At 34.1% G+C, this 16,113-nt stretch overlaps 1 protein-coding gene across 1 annotated transcript in view; it reads left to right on the top strand.

Annotated features, from left to right (window-relative positions):
• Nucleotides 1–16,113, top strand: part of LOC100378077 (proton-coupled zinc antiporter SLC30A1-like) — a 33,333-nt gene that overhangs the window by 3,559 nt on the left and 13,661 nt on the right. The window contains exons 2-5 of the mRNA XM_002736277.4: nt 3,723–4,023; nt 5,164–5,407; nt 12,571–12,741; nt 14,720–14,905. Of these exons, the coding sequence (XP_002736323.2) occupies nt 3,835–4,023; nt 5,164–5,407; nt 12,571–12,741; nt 14,720–14,905 (790 nt within the window). The 5' untranslated portion in view covers nt 3,723–3,834. The remainder of the gene's footprint in view (nt 1–3,722; nt 4,024–5,163; nt 5,408–12,570; nt 12,742–14,719; nt 14,906–16,113) is intronic.

The following is a 16,113-nucleotide window of genomic DNA, read 5'->3' as shown; positions in this document are numbered from 1 at the left end:
CCGTGTATACAGAATATATTTTTAGAATTTTTTTATTATCTAAATTTGTTGTTTTATATTGAAAAAAATAGCCAGTATTTTCACCAGAGTAGGCGGTCGTTTTGACTTTAATCTTTAATCTACATCACTGTACTATTACCTAAATCATAACACCAGTTCATTGTCTTTTCTACCTCAATGCTCAGACTCGATCGTGAGTGTTTCTTTTTTTTTTCCCAGATCAACAGAATCATGCCATGTAAAGAAACAACACAAGCTTGACACCAATATCGTTTTCATTCATTTTTTTCATACTAATTATTTGAGGGCACTGTTCCGTTCCGGCTCTGACCAAACTGAATCGAACTATGGCAGATCTCGGCTCTCGTTCGGCTCCCGACCATATGAACGCATTGGAGATAATCTCCTGTTAATCAGTGGGAGGAGCAGTAGTTCGGCTCTGGTAGAATGCGATCGTGTGAACATAGCAATAGTTTGTGGGATCTTCTAGCAAACATGAAATACAAAGAGTTTTATGTCTAACTGAGTAGAGAAATAGTTGCGTAGCCTTGGGGAACCTAAATTCTAGCTAAATTGCTGTTGTGTGAATGTGGCAATAGTTGTCTTGAGTAACTGAAATATGTGTACTTTTATATAGGTAATTGTGCTGCCTCATGGCAAAGCAGTGAAGTTTATAATTGTAAACTCCAACCAAAGAGTATGATTACTGACTTAAAGGCACACCATTGGCACATACAGCAATGTAACAGAATATCCCTATTTACTGAGTTATTCTTGGCCAATAGTGTATTAGAATAGTCATTTCAAAGTCGCATGGTATGCGATGTATTAATAATGAGCAAACAACAGCACACAATAGAACTTTTGTTAGCTTTGTCGAGCAGAGCTTATCATATGAGTGATTGTCCGTCGTCGTCCAGTGTCCGTCGTCCGTGTCAATGTTTTACTTTTTCGACTTCTTCTTGAAAACTACAAGCCTGAATGCTTTGATACTTGGTGTATATGTACCTTGGGTAGACCTCTCTCAGATTTGTTCATTTCATGATCATATCTTCAATTTTCTAATTTTGGTGAATATTTTTGTCATTTTTGGTAAAAAGTGATATTTTCAACTTCTTGTTAAAAACTGCAAGTCCAATTGCTTTGATATTACATATATAGGTACTACATGTGGACCTCTCTCAGATTTGTTCATTTTGTTATGATATCTTTAATTCTCTAATTTTGGTGAATATTTTTGTCATTTTTGGTAAAAAGTGATATTTTCAACATCTTGTTAAAAACCGCAAGTCCAATTGTGTTGATATTACATATATAGATACTACATGTGAACCACTTTCAAATTTGTTCATTTCATGATGATATCTTCAATTCTCTAATTTTGGTGAATATTTTTGTCATTTTTGGTAAAAAGTGATATTTTCAACTTCTTGTTAAAAACTGCAAGTCCAATTGCTTTGATATTACATATATAGGTACTACATGTGGACCTCTCTCAGATTTGTTCATTTTGTTATGATATCTTTAATTCTCTAATTTTGGTGAATATTTTTGTCATTTTTGGTAAAAAGTGATATTTTCAACTTCTTGTTAAAAACCGCAAGTCCAATTGTGTTGATATTACATATATAGATACTACATGTGAACCACTTTCAAATTTGTTCATTTCATGATGATATCTTCAATTCTCTAATTTTGGTGAATATTTTTGTCATTTTTGGTAAAAAGTGATATTTTCGACTTCTTGTTGAACACCGCAAGTCCAATTGCTTTGATACTACATATATAGGTACTACATGTGGACCTCTCTCAGATTTGTTCATTTCATGATGATGTCTTTAATTCTCTAATTTTGATGAATATTTTTGTAATTTTTGGTAAAAAGTGATATTTTCGACTTCTTGTTGAAAACCGCAAGTCCAATTGCTTTGATATATCATACATATAGGTACTACATGTTGACCTCTCTCAGATTTGTTCATTTTCTAATGATATCTTCCGTTCTTTAATTGCCATGTGCATTGCTAACAGCGGAGCTATCTCAGTCGACAGGCTGCTTGTTTTTATGTAAATTAACCCTCGTTCAATGCTGTGCAAATCAGATGGTTGATAAAACTTTCAATATAGCATTTTTATCAAAGTATAATCACACCTCTTTATTTTGTGTTTATGATTGTAAACATGTGAATTATTGTTCATGTGTTCGAGTCTTAAGCCTACTGTAGTTGATGTTACAAAAAACTGTAGGGTTATAAGTTAGGTGAGGTTTACAATACTGGATTACAATCTTCATATGAATGCCACTGTTGTGGTTTGTAATCTGTGTAAAGACAAAATAAACACATGACCTGAATAATATATGATCAGTAGTGGTATATATCAATTGTAAACATGAGAGAAATGTTGTCTAGACAAGAAACATTGAATTAACCTCAAATGGGAATACTGTCTATAATCCTGGTTAATCAAAATTTAATACTGAACATAACAATGAAAACGTCATAGATATTGTATTTTGACAGTGAATGAAAATAATTAGTGTAACAGCTAATTTTATTAAATGCACCTTTCTACAAGACACCAACATCAAACAAATCATTATATAGAGAGAGCAAGTTACATTTTTGTTCCTTTTTGTTTGTTTTGTTACCCCTATTTTTGTCTTGTACCTTTCATTGACCTTACTGCTGATATTGTTTGAGACAGTGTTGTGACTAATAAATATAATAAATATGTAACTATAATTGGTATATCATCTGTTAAAAGAGATGCTTGGCTGGGCTCAAATTTCAGTTGAGTTGAGAGAGTTCCTTTTTTAGCTCTGTTGTCGACTTTGTCGAGCGGAGCTTATCATATGAGTGATTGTCCGTCGTCGTCCTCATGTGGACCTCTCTCAGATTTGTTTATTTTGCAATTCTCTAATTTTGGTGAATATTTTTGTCATTTTTGGTAAAAAGTGGTATTTTCAACTTCTTGTTGAAAACCGCAAGTCTAATTGCTTTGATATTACATATATAGGTACTACATGTGGACCTCTCTCAGATTTGTTCATTTTGTAATGATATCTTCAATTCTCTAATTTTGGTGAATATTTTTGGTAAAAAGTGATATTTTCAACTTCTTGTTAAAAACCACAAGCCCAATTGCTTTGATATTACATATATAGGTACTACATGTGGACCTCTCTCAGATTTGTTCATTTCATGATGATATCTTTAATTCTCTAATTTTAGTGAATATTTTTTAAATTTTTGGTAAAAAATGTTATTTTTGACTTCTTGTTGAAAACTGTGAGTCTGATTGCTTTTATATTACATATATAGGTACTACATGTGGACCTCTTTCAGATTTGTTAATTTCGTGGTGATATCTTCAATTTTCTAATTTTGATGATTATTTTTGGTGAAAAGTGATATTTTTGAATTCTTGTTGAAAACCGTGAGTCTGATTGCTTTGATACTATACATATTGTTCATTTTCTAATGATATCTTCTGTTCTTTAATTGCAATGTGTATAGCTATCTCAGCCGACAGGCTGCTTGTTTAAGGAGTAAATTTATAAAATGACCTTGGCATGTAGGAATATCAAAGGCACCAAAGTAAACTCATTGAACATCAATCACCTTTGATGTCTCCCTGAAGACTGATCACCTGTGCCTCCAAGTGAAAACTCGTGCATTATTCTATGACAATTTAAATAAATTGGTTTCTCTTGTTTGCAGTTGAGTTGATGACAGAGATTGAAGTTTGTACTTTTTATATACTTTGAACCAAAGAAAACTGTTCCATGTTGGATACATTTGACCATTCATCAAGTAAAGAAGTAGTACAGTAATGTATTTGAAAATGGATGTAAAGTTTGGAAAGATTTCACGTATAACTACTATGCTGACATTGACTGCAGTGTACTGTATAACAGTATCTGTGGTTGGAGTCCTGAATGACACTATGTTGCTTGTCACTGGTGCAGTTCATAGACTTTCTGATGTTATTGCACTCTTAGTTGTACTTGTTGCAATTGTTGTAAGTATGTTAATGAATAACTCAAAGTTTTAAGTTATCACTCTGATTCATTTATTTGCCTGTTATTGTAATGATTAAATAATAAAAACACAAAGTACACAATAGTTGTGTTCACGGTACACGAAGTACGGGCTAAGATTTAAACTAATTTGGGCTTATCTAGCATATTTGCATTTCGGCTAGATCCAATTGTGTCCTAGCACAGGGAGGGCCAGTCGTTAGCACGGGCTAAGGGGTGCCATTAGTCGGTGACCTTTGGTAAGCCGCTATTTACAAACGAAAAATGGATGACACGCGCGAGGTTCTATTTCTGCTGCTGGCATGTTTCGTTCTAATTTTGAAGTGACGTGCACAGGAACGCGAGAGAAGACGGACCCAACTTATTTGGATGCACAGAAACAGTATACAACTGGCGTAACAGAATACAGAGTTTTATTAATGCATGTCGTAGACAGTGAACCAAATTTATTTTGTCTACAATTGGAGCTGCTGTACGCTCTACTACAGCGACCCGATCAGTGTGGAAGCGAGCGCAGAGTAATGACTGGTGGAATAGAGTCGTTATACAAAGTTAGCCCTGGGCTAAGCGTTAGCACATACTTCGTTAGCCCGTGCTAAAGGTCTTGACCGCGTCTTCAATTCGGATCAGATTTAACCCGTACTTAGCATTCCTTAGCCCGTGCTAAGCGTTCACGCACGTTTTCTCAGCACGGGCTAAGGAATTTGACCTCTTAGCCTGTGCTAAGGAGCTGTGCGTGAACGCAACTAATATGTGTTTTCATATTGTCACAAGGCCTGGTCTTGGTGGTCTACTTTGTTATCAATTTGTAAGACAAATCTGAAGTCAATTGGAACACATGTAATGACCCTACTAGATCTAATAAGAATTATCTCATCAGATGTTTCTGTTTAGATGATCTGACATTGTCTGATAGCAATTGTCTTATGAGATTAACTTTGTTTGTGATCTGGCCTTGACATTTTGAAATAAATGTATGACTGTTTGTAGGGCCAAATAGTATAGTGTAGCCATTAAGATTCTAGTGAAAGAATAGTAATTGCAGAAACATACCTGTTTATTTTATGTTTACGCTTTAATAGAGGTACTAAATTTTCTTCTTCTCACATTTTATTTCGTAGATGTCAAATAAAACCAATACTGCATATAATACATATGGATGGGTACGTTCTGAGGTTTTGGGTGCGCTGGTTAATGCAGTCTTCTTATTAGCGCTGTGTTTTGCTCTGCTTGTACATTCAATACAATTGCTCACTATCAGTGAAGAAGAACATGGACATGGACATTCAGAAAGTTTTCGTCTCATGATTTCTGTTGGAGTAGCTAGTCTTGTTATCGGCATGGTGGGCATTTTTCTTTTTCTTGGTAAGTTCTTTAATTTTGATTTGATTTTTTTATAATTTTTTTTGTTATCAAATTTATTAGGAAGGGAATTTACATTCAACAGATGTTTATAGTGTTTGAGTACATTGATTTTTGACTCCTGTGTGCGAAGCGCACAATGGGAAAGTCTTTGCAGTTAGTGTGTCTGCATGTGTGTATGTGTGTCCGCCTGTTCTTTGTCTGAAATATTGAAGATAATATTTGGTAATCGTAGTCCTAAATAACTATTAAAAATAGCTAGACGTTTCGAGCAATGGCTCTTTATCGATAGCATAGAAGCAAGTGTGATAACGTACAGGTAGAACATAGGAACGTAAGAACGCGCATGAACTATAAGTTAGAATCACAAAAAATTCCACAATAGAACAAATAACGCGCCTTAGGTAGTGAGCTCAACAAATGAGTTAAACTGTTTGTTAATACCATGGGGTTCTTTAGTACCAAGGCGGAATATAGTTTCCTCCTCGACACGCCTGAGCTGATTTTCGTTGCCATTGACAACACATACACCAGAAATAGACATATCTGTAACATTATGTCCACTAGAATTAAAATGAAGTGAAACCGGATAATAACGATTTTTCTGTCTAGTTTGCCGTAGATGCTCAGCAAACCGATCACCCAGTCGACGAACTGTAGAACCAATATAAAGTTTCCCGCATCTAATACATGAAATGCAATATACAACATTCATAGTGATACAACTGAACGGATGTTTGACCTCAACATCTCCCTTGGGACCAAATATACGATTAGTGTCTGTAATAAAAGGACAAGTATTACACCTAGGACGATTACACGGGACAGAACCATATTTCTCAGGGTCTCCCGTTTCATCCGTATGCACCAATAACCTCCTTAAATTAGTGTCACGGCGCCAGGCAGTAGTAGGCATTAGTGGAAACGTAGAACTTGTCTCCTCACTGGTCTGTAAAATGTGAAAATGTTTGTACATAATGTTTTTAATCCTGACATTTAAAGGATGGTACGTAAGTGCCAAAATTACACGATCCTGATTGTCACGGGAAACTGTAGAACTAATACAATCAGTTCTTGACATTGACACAACCTTGGCCAATGCTTTCCCAGTGACATTACGAGGATAACCCCGTTTTCTGAAATAATCACATAAAATCCTCGCCTGGTTACGGAAATCAGTATCATCACTGCAAATACGACGTACCCGGAGCAACTGCGAGTAAGGTATGGAGTCCTTCATTCTAGTAGGATGTGATGATTCATACTGTAAATAACAATGTGAATCAGTAGGTTTAGTGTAGATAGATGTAGAAATGCGATCACCATCTACCTTAGTAGAAATATCGAGAAATGGTAGTGTTATTTCTGATATCTCATGTGTGTATTGTATGGCGGGATTAAAGTTCTTCACAAAGTCAATGAACTGTAATAACTCATCCCGACTGCCAGACATAGCACCAAAGCCATCATCAATGTACCTGACATAAAATTCAGGTTTAGTGCCTTGAAAGGACGAAAAAATTAATTCCTCTTGATATGACATGAATAAACATGCATAGCTCGGACCAAAACAACTGCCCATAGCCACACCTCGTTTCTGTATATAATGTTTACCATTAAAAGAAAAGCAATTTCCGTTCAAAACTAATTCCGCTAAGCGCACCAACACAAACGTAGGAGGATCCTTAACTGTCCTTTTATTCAGAAAATGCTGTAAAGCCAACAGTCCATCAGTGTGCAGGATAGATGTATAAAGGGATTTTACATCCATAGAAAACAAAAATCTGGGTATATCCGGTGTGAAACGAAATAACTCTAGTTTCCTAAGTGCATCATTAGTATCCTGAACATACGTAGGCTGTGACGCAACAATTGGTCTCAACATTGAATCCAAGTATCGAGCTATGTGCTCAGTCGGACAATTGCATGCTGAGACAATGGGTCTACCAGGGTTGTTTACCTTGTGAATCTTAGGTAATAGATAAAAGACTGATGTCCGTGGTCTGCGCACTATAAGATTTTTGGCCTCTATCGGCAAATCACCTTTAGCAATATAGCCATTAACCACATCACCTATTTCCCGTTGTATTTCATTCGTGAGATCCACATCAAGTGCCCGGTAGGAGTCTGTATCCGATAACTGCCTCTCTGCCTCAACCAGATACAAATCTCTACGCCAAACCACCACTGCTCCACCCTTGTCAGCTGGCTTAATAACAATCTCATCACGTCGTGACTTAAGAGAATTAAGAGCGTCACGTTCCTGACGAGTTATATTGCTATTTTGCCATTTCTGATTATTAAACTTAATAGTATGTATTTCTCGTCTACACACACTTATATAATGATCCAGAGTATCATTACGACCAGGTGGTGGTGTCCAATAAGACACAGATGGTGGTGCTCCAAATAAACGAGCGTTGTGAATAGTATCCATGTCCTGGCTAGCTTCATCGCGATCGCGATCAGCGTCCTGCGCATGGTACTCCTTCAGTCTAAGTCGGCGAAAAAAACTATCAGCGTCGCGTTTCACCTGAAATTCATTTACTCTAGATTTAACCGGAATGAAATTCAGTCCCCGACTCAATACGCTACGTTCGGATACACTAAGAGGGAGGTCCTCAGGGATAGTGACCACTCGGCGAACATTTTCGCGCTCAGCAAAAGGTAACCTGTACTCACCCTTTTCTTCATACTTACCTGCACAGAGTCTGTTCAATTTCATTAATTTGCGTCTCCGCAAAGCATGGTATAAACGCATATTCAGAGAATGAACAACCGTAAAACAAATGTTTATGGGTTTATGGGTTGTCTGAAACTTGGTATATAGATGCTCTGCACAGATTTGATTAGGTTTTGGTGAAAAGCCATGCATATTAATTACCTAATTTGCATGATAATTAGCTAATTTTTAGCTGTTCCATGACTGTTCCACTGATATCTAAAGAACCACTTATTGGATTTTGATGGAACTTGGCACATACCGTAAATGCTCTGAACTAATGCGCAGATTTGATTAGTTTTGGGTAGAAATCCAGGCATATTAATTACCTAATTTGCATAATGATTAGTCAATTTTCGGCTTTTCCACTGATATCTCAAGTACTAATCATCACATTTCAATGAACCTAGGACTATACAGAGACTCAATTAGTTTTTGGTGAATATTTATGCTTATTAGTCATCTATTTAACATAATTAACAAATTTTCAACTTTCACACTGATATCTCAAGTACTGATCATCACATTTGAATAAAATTTGGTACATAAATGCTCTAGGACAATAGACAGGCCTGATTAATTTTGGGTTAAAATCTGTTTATATTAATTCTTAATAATTTTTTTGATTACTTTTGTTAAGTTACTGTGTTATTTTGCTTCCCCTTATTTTGTAAATAAATAATTTTACAACTGATAAAAAAAATTAATCCTCTTCCAGTGCATTGAGTACAATAGATGGTGGAAAATGTAGTCATCTGATCCAATATGGCCATATGCGTCATGGTGTCATTTTTGTCATAAAAACACTTCAATATTAATATATTTATGTTGTACAACTTGTTGTACTGTTTTCTAGTAAGCTTGTTGACTATGTGACTTTGAACAGCTAGAAAATAAAAGATATTGAAGTAACCTAAATAAACCATAACAAACCACATATGCTACCTAACAATTATGAATACAATCTTGTCTCAAGATGGTAATGACAAGGGCCGTATTCAGACAAATGTTTATGGGTTGCACTCTATTTGTGCTTGCATATAATTTAGACAAAGTCGTATCAAAATCTGATCAATGACACGGCTATTGTATTTTAGTTGTTAATCATCATTTCCCCTATTGCTTGAATGTGTTCTTGTAGATGAACTGGTTGATTTCAATCAATACTTTTTGTGTTGCACATTATTTTTTTGGTTGAGGACTGTGTGATTCAAAATGGTTAGCTGATGAGCATACATTTTGGCTTGCAAACGAATATGTAATTTTTACAGCTCAGTAACACTGTTCCAGTGTACTTAGTACTAGTGAATAATTTTGATTGAATTGTTGACTGGTATATACGGTTGTATTTGACTTTGTATGTAGTGAAAGGTCATGTAAATATGGTAATGTAGTCATACAGTGCTGAATAGTATCTAGCCCTAGGTCATGACCTTACAGTGTTGAATAGTAAGTGCATGCCCCCCCCCCCCCCCGATGAAATACATGAAATTCTTAGTGAATTCTTCATTTTTTACCTTGTCCATATCATCGTAGATGAAGTTTAAAGTATATAGATGGAAAATGTCTGTCCTTGTTGTCATTGACACTGTAAAACTTTTTCTTGTGGTTATAAACAGTTTTTATTCATTAATTTCTTTTTAACTTATAATATATATTATATAATATTATATTAACCAGTGTGGGATCTCGACCAAGTTCTATTCTGGTTTGTATATTTTTCATATATATGTATATTTCTCTTAAAATTATCTTCTTGTGGTTACAATAACTCATCTGCAAAATGTGTGAATCTTATCAATCACTAGGAAATGTCAACCAAGTGCAATTTTCAAGATATAAATTACAATGAAATAAAACATTTGTTAGACATAAAAATAAATGGGCAGAATCTATTTAACTGCTGATAATGAGAACCAGATATTAGTAATATGGTTTCCAGGAGATATCAATTAGATAAGTGTAATACACTGATATGAATACATATAAAAAAAAACAAGTGCAGTGTTTCCCACCTTTTTCAAATCTGCCTAGTATTTTATTTTGCTTAAATATATTACTGCACTATTATTTGAGAATTTGGTTTCCAATTCATGCTATATTATTATAAGATACATTGAGATTAATACAGTATATGTAGTATTAGTTAAGGAAATTATTGGCTAGTATTTTTTTTGCCAAATTTTGTTTAGATATGTTGCTATTTTTTTTAAGGAAATTCATACAGTACCTGTAGTATTTGAGGAACATGAATATTAATTATTTTGTTATGTAATTATGATGACTTTATTGTTCTTGTCCATTTTTGTTCAGAATTGTTACCACCTACAAATTTTAGCCAGTGCTTTGTTTCAGGACTTTTATACTCACCTTTGCCATTCAAAAACAAGATATTGTGTCATTAGTTTGTATCCATCCATTCATTTGTTAATTTAGATTTTAAATCGACAAAGTTGTAGTCATCCATTGCTCAGTAGTCGCAACATGCTTTTTACAGATGATGGTGAAACCTAATCTGACACTAGCAAAATTATACTAAATGCAGATAATTGTTGCTGATTGTTGTCATATTATTGGTGGATGTTGGTTATAAAATAACACGCTTTTTATATAAGTTCTGTGCTTGTGACTTCAAAATCATGCATAATTATAGGTCCTGTAATTTATAATTCACAAATAGAATATAGCCATTGTAAATGGATGCGACTAGTAGATATGACCCAGTAAGGTACATCCATTAGATACCCTGTGATTCACAATGGATTAAAAGCAGCCTTTATTTATATTTGTAAATTATTGGTTTGATAGCATAATATAATCTCTGAGATGAAGATGTACAATTCTTTTTACACAACATTTGTGTGAAAACTGAACCAATTTGGGTCTCAGTGGCATTACCTTGATTAATTTTTAATTGGGATATATATTGGACAATACCTGTTGAACTTGTTCAATCTCTGTACTTAATAGAAGCTCAGTGCATCATATATTGATTGGTTTGTCTGCATTGATAATGTTGTTTACTTGTTCAAACTGTAATGTTAAGTGTCATGATTTAATCTTCCTTATTGTCTAGAATTAATTTAAAAAAAATTTAACATGGGTCCTTCCTAAAGTGTAATTTTAAACATACTAGCACTGACTGGTATATAATGTTGTATTTAGCTTCAGTATGTAGTGAAAGGTCATGTGAATATACTGAAGTAATGCAGTGCTGAATAGAATGTAGTTAAAGGTCATGAACTTATAGTATTGAATATTGTGTAGTCATTGTAAATAAAAAAGTCCATTGTGTATATCTTATGACAAACCTTTCATGGTTTCTGTAAATAGCACACTTGAATGCATCCAGTGCTTATTTAGTGTCACCAACTACAGTAGTCTAGCTGTAACTCTACTTTCAAGATGGCTCTCAGTTGGCTTTGCCTTTTCTTTATGAATAATTCTTAAAGGGATTCTCATTATCTAGTTTGCCCAAGTTGTAAGGTGCTTTGACGTGAAATGCAGATATTGAAGTAACCTAAATAAACCATAACAAACCACATATGCTACCTAACAATTATGAATACAATCTTGTCTCAAGATGGTAATGACAAGGGCCGTATTCAGACAAATGTTTATGGGTTGCACTCTATTTGTGCTTGCATATAATTTAGACAAAGTCGTATCAAAATCTGATCAATGACATGGCTATTATATTTTAGTTGTTAATCATCACCCCCCCCCCCCTATGTGTCCTTGGAGATGACCTGGTCGATTTCAATCAATACTTATTGTGTTGCACATTATTTTTTTGGTTGAGGACTACTCTACTTCAAAGATGGCTCTCAGCTGGCTTTGCCTTTTCTCCATGAATAATTCTTAAAGGGATTCTCATTATCTAGTTACCTTTAACGTAAAATGCAATATTTGCATTCAGATAATCAATTTTGTATGTGTTGGATAATCACTTCAATTCTCTAAATATGAATGACAAATTTATTTATTTTATTTTATGTAATGCAAAAAACAAATAATATTTTTGCCATAGGCAAGTATCTGTTCCATTCCTTTGAGAGAAGATCTGCACAAGAACTAGCCAAATGAGAGATCATTGTGTTTGTGTTACCTATATTATATGTGGTATACTTGTGTCGTGTTACTTTTGTTTTTGTAACTGCACCTTATTGAGATCCAAATGGGTAATATGAATAAATAAAAAAAATACAAATAATTATATTTGTTTTGTGCATTGTAGCTGTTGGCTTTTGATAATTTATCATATATCATACTACATCAATTTGATGATTTTTTTATACATGTAAATTTTAAATTTATAAAAACACAACATTTATTGAACTGAAATGGAACTAACAACTGAAAACTGAATAAATGTAATCAACTTGCTTTGTATACATGCATTCATCAATTCATGTAACTGTATATGCTGTTCTTGTTTACTTAGGATATGCTCCAGGTTTTGAAAGTGGAAGTCTGTTTTGTAAATGTGTCAGTGAGGAAAGAGAGCTCATTCAACAAACAAATATTTCTGAAGCAGATCAAGACAATGAGGAAGAGGAGGAGGAAACCCGTGTGGTTGGCATAAATACTTCATTTATTAGACAGCCAAAATCAAGTAATAAAGATATCTTATTTATCTAATTTACCAAATTGAAATTTTTTAGTTATTGTAAAACATCTAGGTATTTGGATTATTTTGAATAATTGTAAAGTTTTATCTAACACTGGATGTATGCATGTGCAATACATGAAAGGTATAGAAAGCTTTATTAGCTGTGCTGTCTTCATAGATGAAAGAGCAGAGTTGTTTATATAGGTGATAGTCTGTCCTATGTCCATCAACAATTACATTTCCATCATCTTCTTGACAACTACCTGCTTAATTGCTTTGATACTTGGTGTTTAGGTAACTTAGGTGGATTAGATTAGCACTCAAAGCTGTGCTGAAACTCTGGAGCTATTTTGACAGTCAGGTCACTAAAAATAAATATATAATAAAAATATAATAGAATTGTTCAATAAGCTTGTCATGTGTGAATTTATGGAAGTAAAATGTTTTTGTAGATTTAACTTTTGTTTTAATACAGTGTTTGGTCATATAAATTCTTCATTCAGGGATTGTTACACCCAGCGCCCATGAGATTGAGATACCAGTACTGTAAATTAGCTCAAAAAACTGCTTAACAATTACCAATGTTGATTTTCAACAAATTATAACATTCAAAATAAGGATGCAAAAAGACTAAAATATTATTTTAAATACTTATTATTCACTTGTGAACAATTCATATATATACTGGATAATAGTACAAATGGCTTTTGACTCCCATACCCCTGGTATACTGAATATGCCAGCATATCCTCAACGGACTAATAAATTTTGACTTCATCAACATCAATCCATTTATTAGAACTGATCTTGTCATATGATAGTTGTGCTGGGTGTCATGCCTGTGGGCAAGCTAGCTGCCCATCCTAAATCTCGCCATATAATACCATTGTTACCTTGCCCGTAACATCAAAGATGGAAGGGAAAGGTATATTAAGAGAAAAATCTGTCCGGCATTGTTGTTGTCGTCGTCGTCGTCGTTAATAATTGTTATTGTGTGCACAATAACTTTACTAATTCTATTCCAAACTTTATCAAACTTGGTCAACTTATTCAGCAGTATAAAGTCTTCCCTTATCATGCAAAAATTGAGAAATCTGATAAAATATTTTGACTGTTTCTACTTGACTGATCACTGGCGATACACATTCAAAGGTCATTGATCTCAGTGGAAATATGCATTGTTGTCTGTGTTGAATGAGGCAAATCATTTATCTATAATATCCTTGGTAATGTATCTACCAAATCCCATGGGAATACTAGACTGGGTTTCAAAACCAACTCATGGAGAGAGTTTTTGCACAGTCTGATACACATTTGCAAACCTAAAATCTTTACAGAAAACAAGATGTCAGAAAATCAATATAAACACTCATATGAATTGGGTGCCAAACTTTGATCAAGATCTGAAGTTAATAGAAAATCTGTTTAGTCCAAAGTTATCAAATCAAAAACAATACATAACAAATACATAAAAAGCAAAACGTTTAATCCACATTTTCAAAAAAAAATTGTACTCAAAAATAGGTATTTTCGACAGACACCTGTACAAAATACTTGGGCAAAAGCCAGCTAAGATTTTCTGGTATCTAGAATGATTTATGAATCTATTCACGTCTAAATGCAGCACTTTTTTTCTGAGACGGAGCATTTGTTTTTATAATAAAAAATCTGAATTACTTTGAATCAAGCTTGAAATTATGTTCCTTAAAATAATTAAACAAATTAGGCACCATTGTTTTTGTAAGATATTTACATTTATCAAGGGTATTCGGTAAACTTCTTTCCCACTGTTGTTTCAACCCCAAAACTTGTTTGTATTCAAAATGAATTATGCCCATGCATATTCATATTGAAACAAACTATGATAAAGGGAATAATATTATATAACAAAGGGCAAGGTTACCAGAGTTCAACTATGTTTGTAGTTTACAAGTCTTTGAATTTTGCATAATTTTTTTTTTTTTTTTTTTTTTTTTTACAGTAACTGGTTCTCAGCTTAATTTCAGAGGACTTCTTCTTCACATATTTATGGGTCTGTTGAGTTCTATTATAGTTATAAGCAACACATTATTGATGGAGTATTCAAACAGTGACTGGAAACTTTATATCTACCCAGTATTCAATATACTATTAGTCATCATAATGGTTGCTTTAGCTATTCCCCTCAGTAAGTATAGCATATCCACATTATTTATTGCAATCAATCAATCTGTCATGGGTTTTTCCGTTGCATGTGACAATGTCAGTCTCATCAGTAAAGGGGGTTACTATACCTGCATGGCTGAAACCTTTTCAATTGTCGGAATAGTCATTAGTCATTAGTTCTTTGACAAATATGGCACTATCGCATTCACCTATTGCTATGTTTACACGGCAGCATTCTATCAGAGCTGAACTACTGCCATCGATAAACAGGAGATTATTGTTCAACTCTTGTGATATGTGTAACAGTTGTCAATTTAAACCGTGACCACTTCTACAATTTTTATCTTCGGTGTCTTTTAAAAGTTTCTTCAATACATAATTAGGGGCCCAAGCCCGAAGGGCGAGGCCCCTATTCTTATTGTCCGGTTTTTTCTTCTTCATCTTCTTTCTTCCGTAACTTTTTTCGTCAAGCCGTTTGAGAAAACCGTTGAACAGAATGGTCTGATAATGCTCTATACTGATAGTCCATAATGTGAACTGGTGCAACATGCTTTCAGAATTTCGATTGGATAATTAGTTTGGCAGCCATATTGGATTGAAATAAAACCGGAAGTGGCTGTTTGACCACTTTCTGAGGGTCTAGGCGTCTAGATTTTTTTATGGTATATAGTACAACTCATGTGTAATAAATATCAGCAATAAAAACTTTAGCGGTCATGTGACTTTTCCCGCCATTTTGTTTTTCCTAAAAACGGCAAAAAACACTTGAAAATCTTCTTCTTCAGAACCACCAAGCAGAATGCTCTCATATGTAGTATTTAGCTTCTATATATGAATCCCATTTATGTTTGAAAAAATGTTTACGATTGGTCACATGGTTTGGCCACCATTTTGGATTTCTTCTAAACAGGAAGTAGTTTTTTTACTCTGGCAACACTTGAGGGAATATTTTCAATTTTGCTTCATGGCATCTGTGTATCAAGCCCTTTCAGAAACCTAAAAAAAAATTCAGATCAGTCACATGGTTTGGCCGCCATTTTGGATTTTAAGCAAAATTGACCAAAAGTTTGGGTATTTGTTTCTCAGAGACGATTCAACCAATCTACTAGATGTTTTTTATATTTACCATGCCTGGCCTTAGCTGCATACGAGAAAAATAATATTATTTTGATCAGTCACGTGGTTTGGCCGCCATCTTGGATTTTGTGAAAATAGAAATTATGCAACTAC

This window comes from Saccoglossus kowalevskii, chromosome 1 (genome assembly GCF_978046115.1).
Source record: "Saccoglossus kowalevskii chromosome 1, keSacKowa6.1, whole genome shotgun sequence".
Classification (NCBI taxonomy): Eukaryota; Metazoa; Hemichordata; class Enteropneusta; family Harrimaniidae; genus Saccoglossus; species Saccoglossus kowalevskii.
The sequence above is the reverse complement of the archived record's forward strand: the minus strand, read 5'-3'. Positions and strand labels throughout refer to the sequence as shown.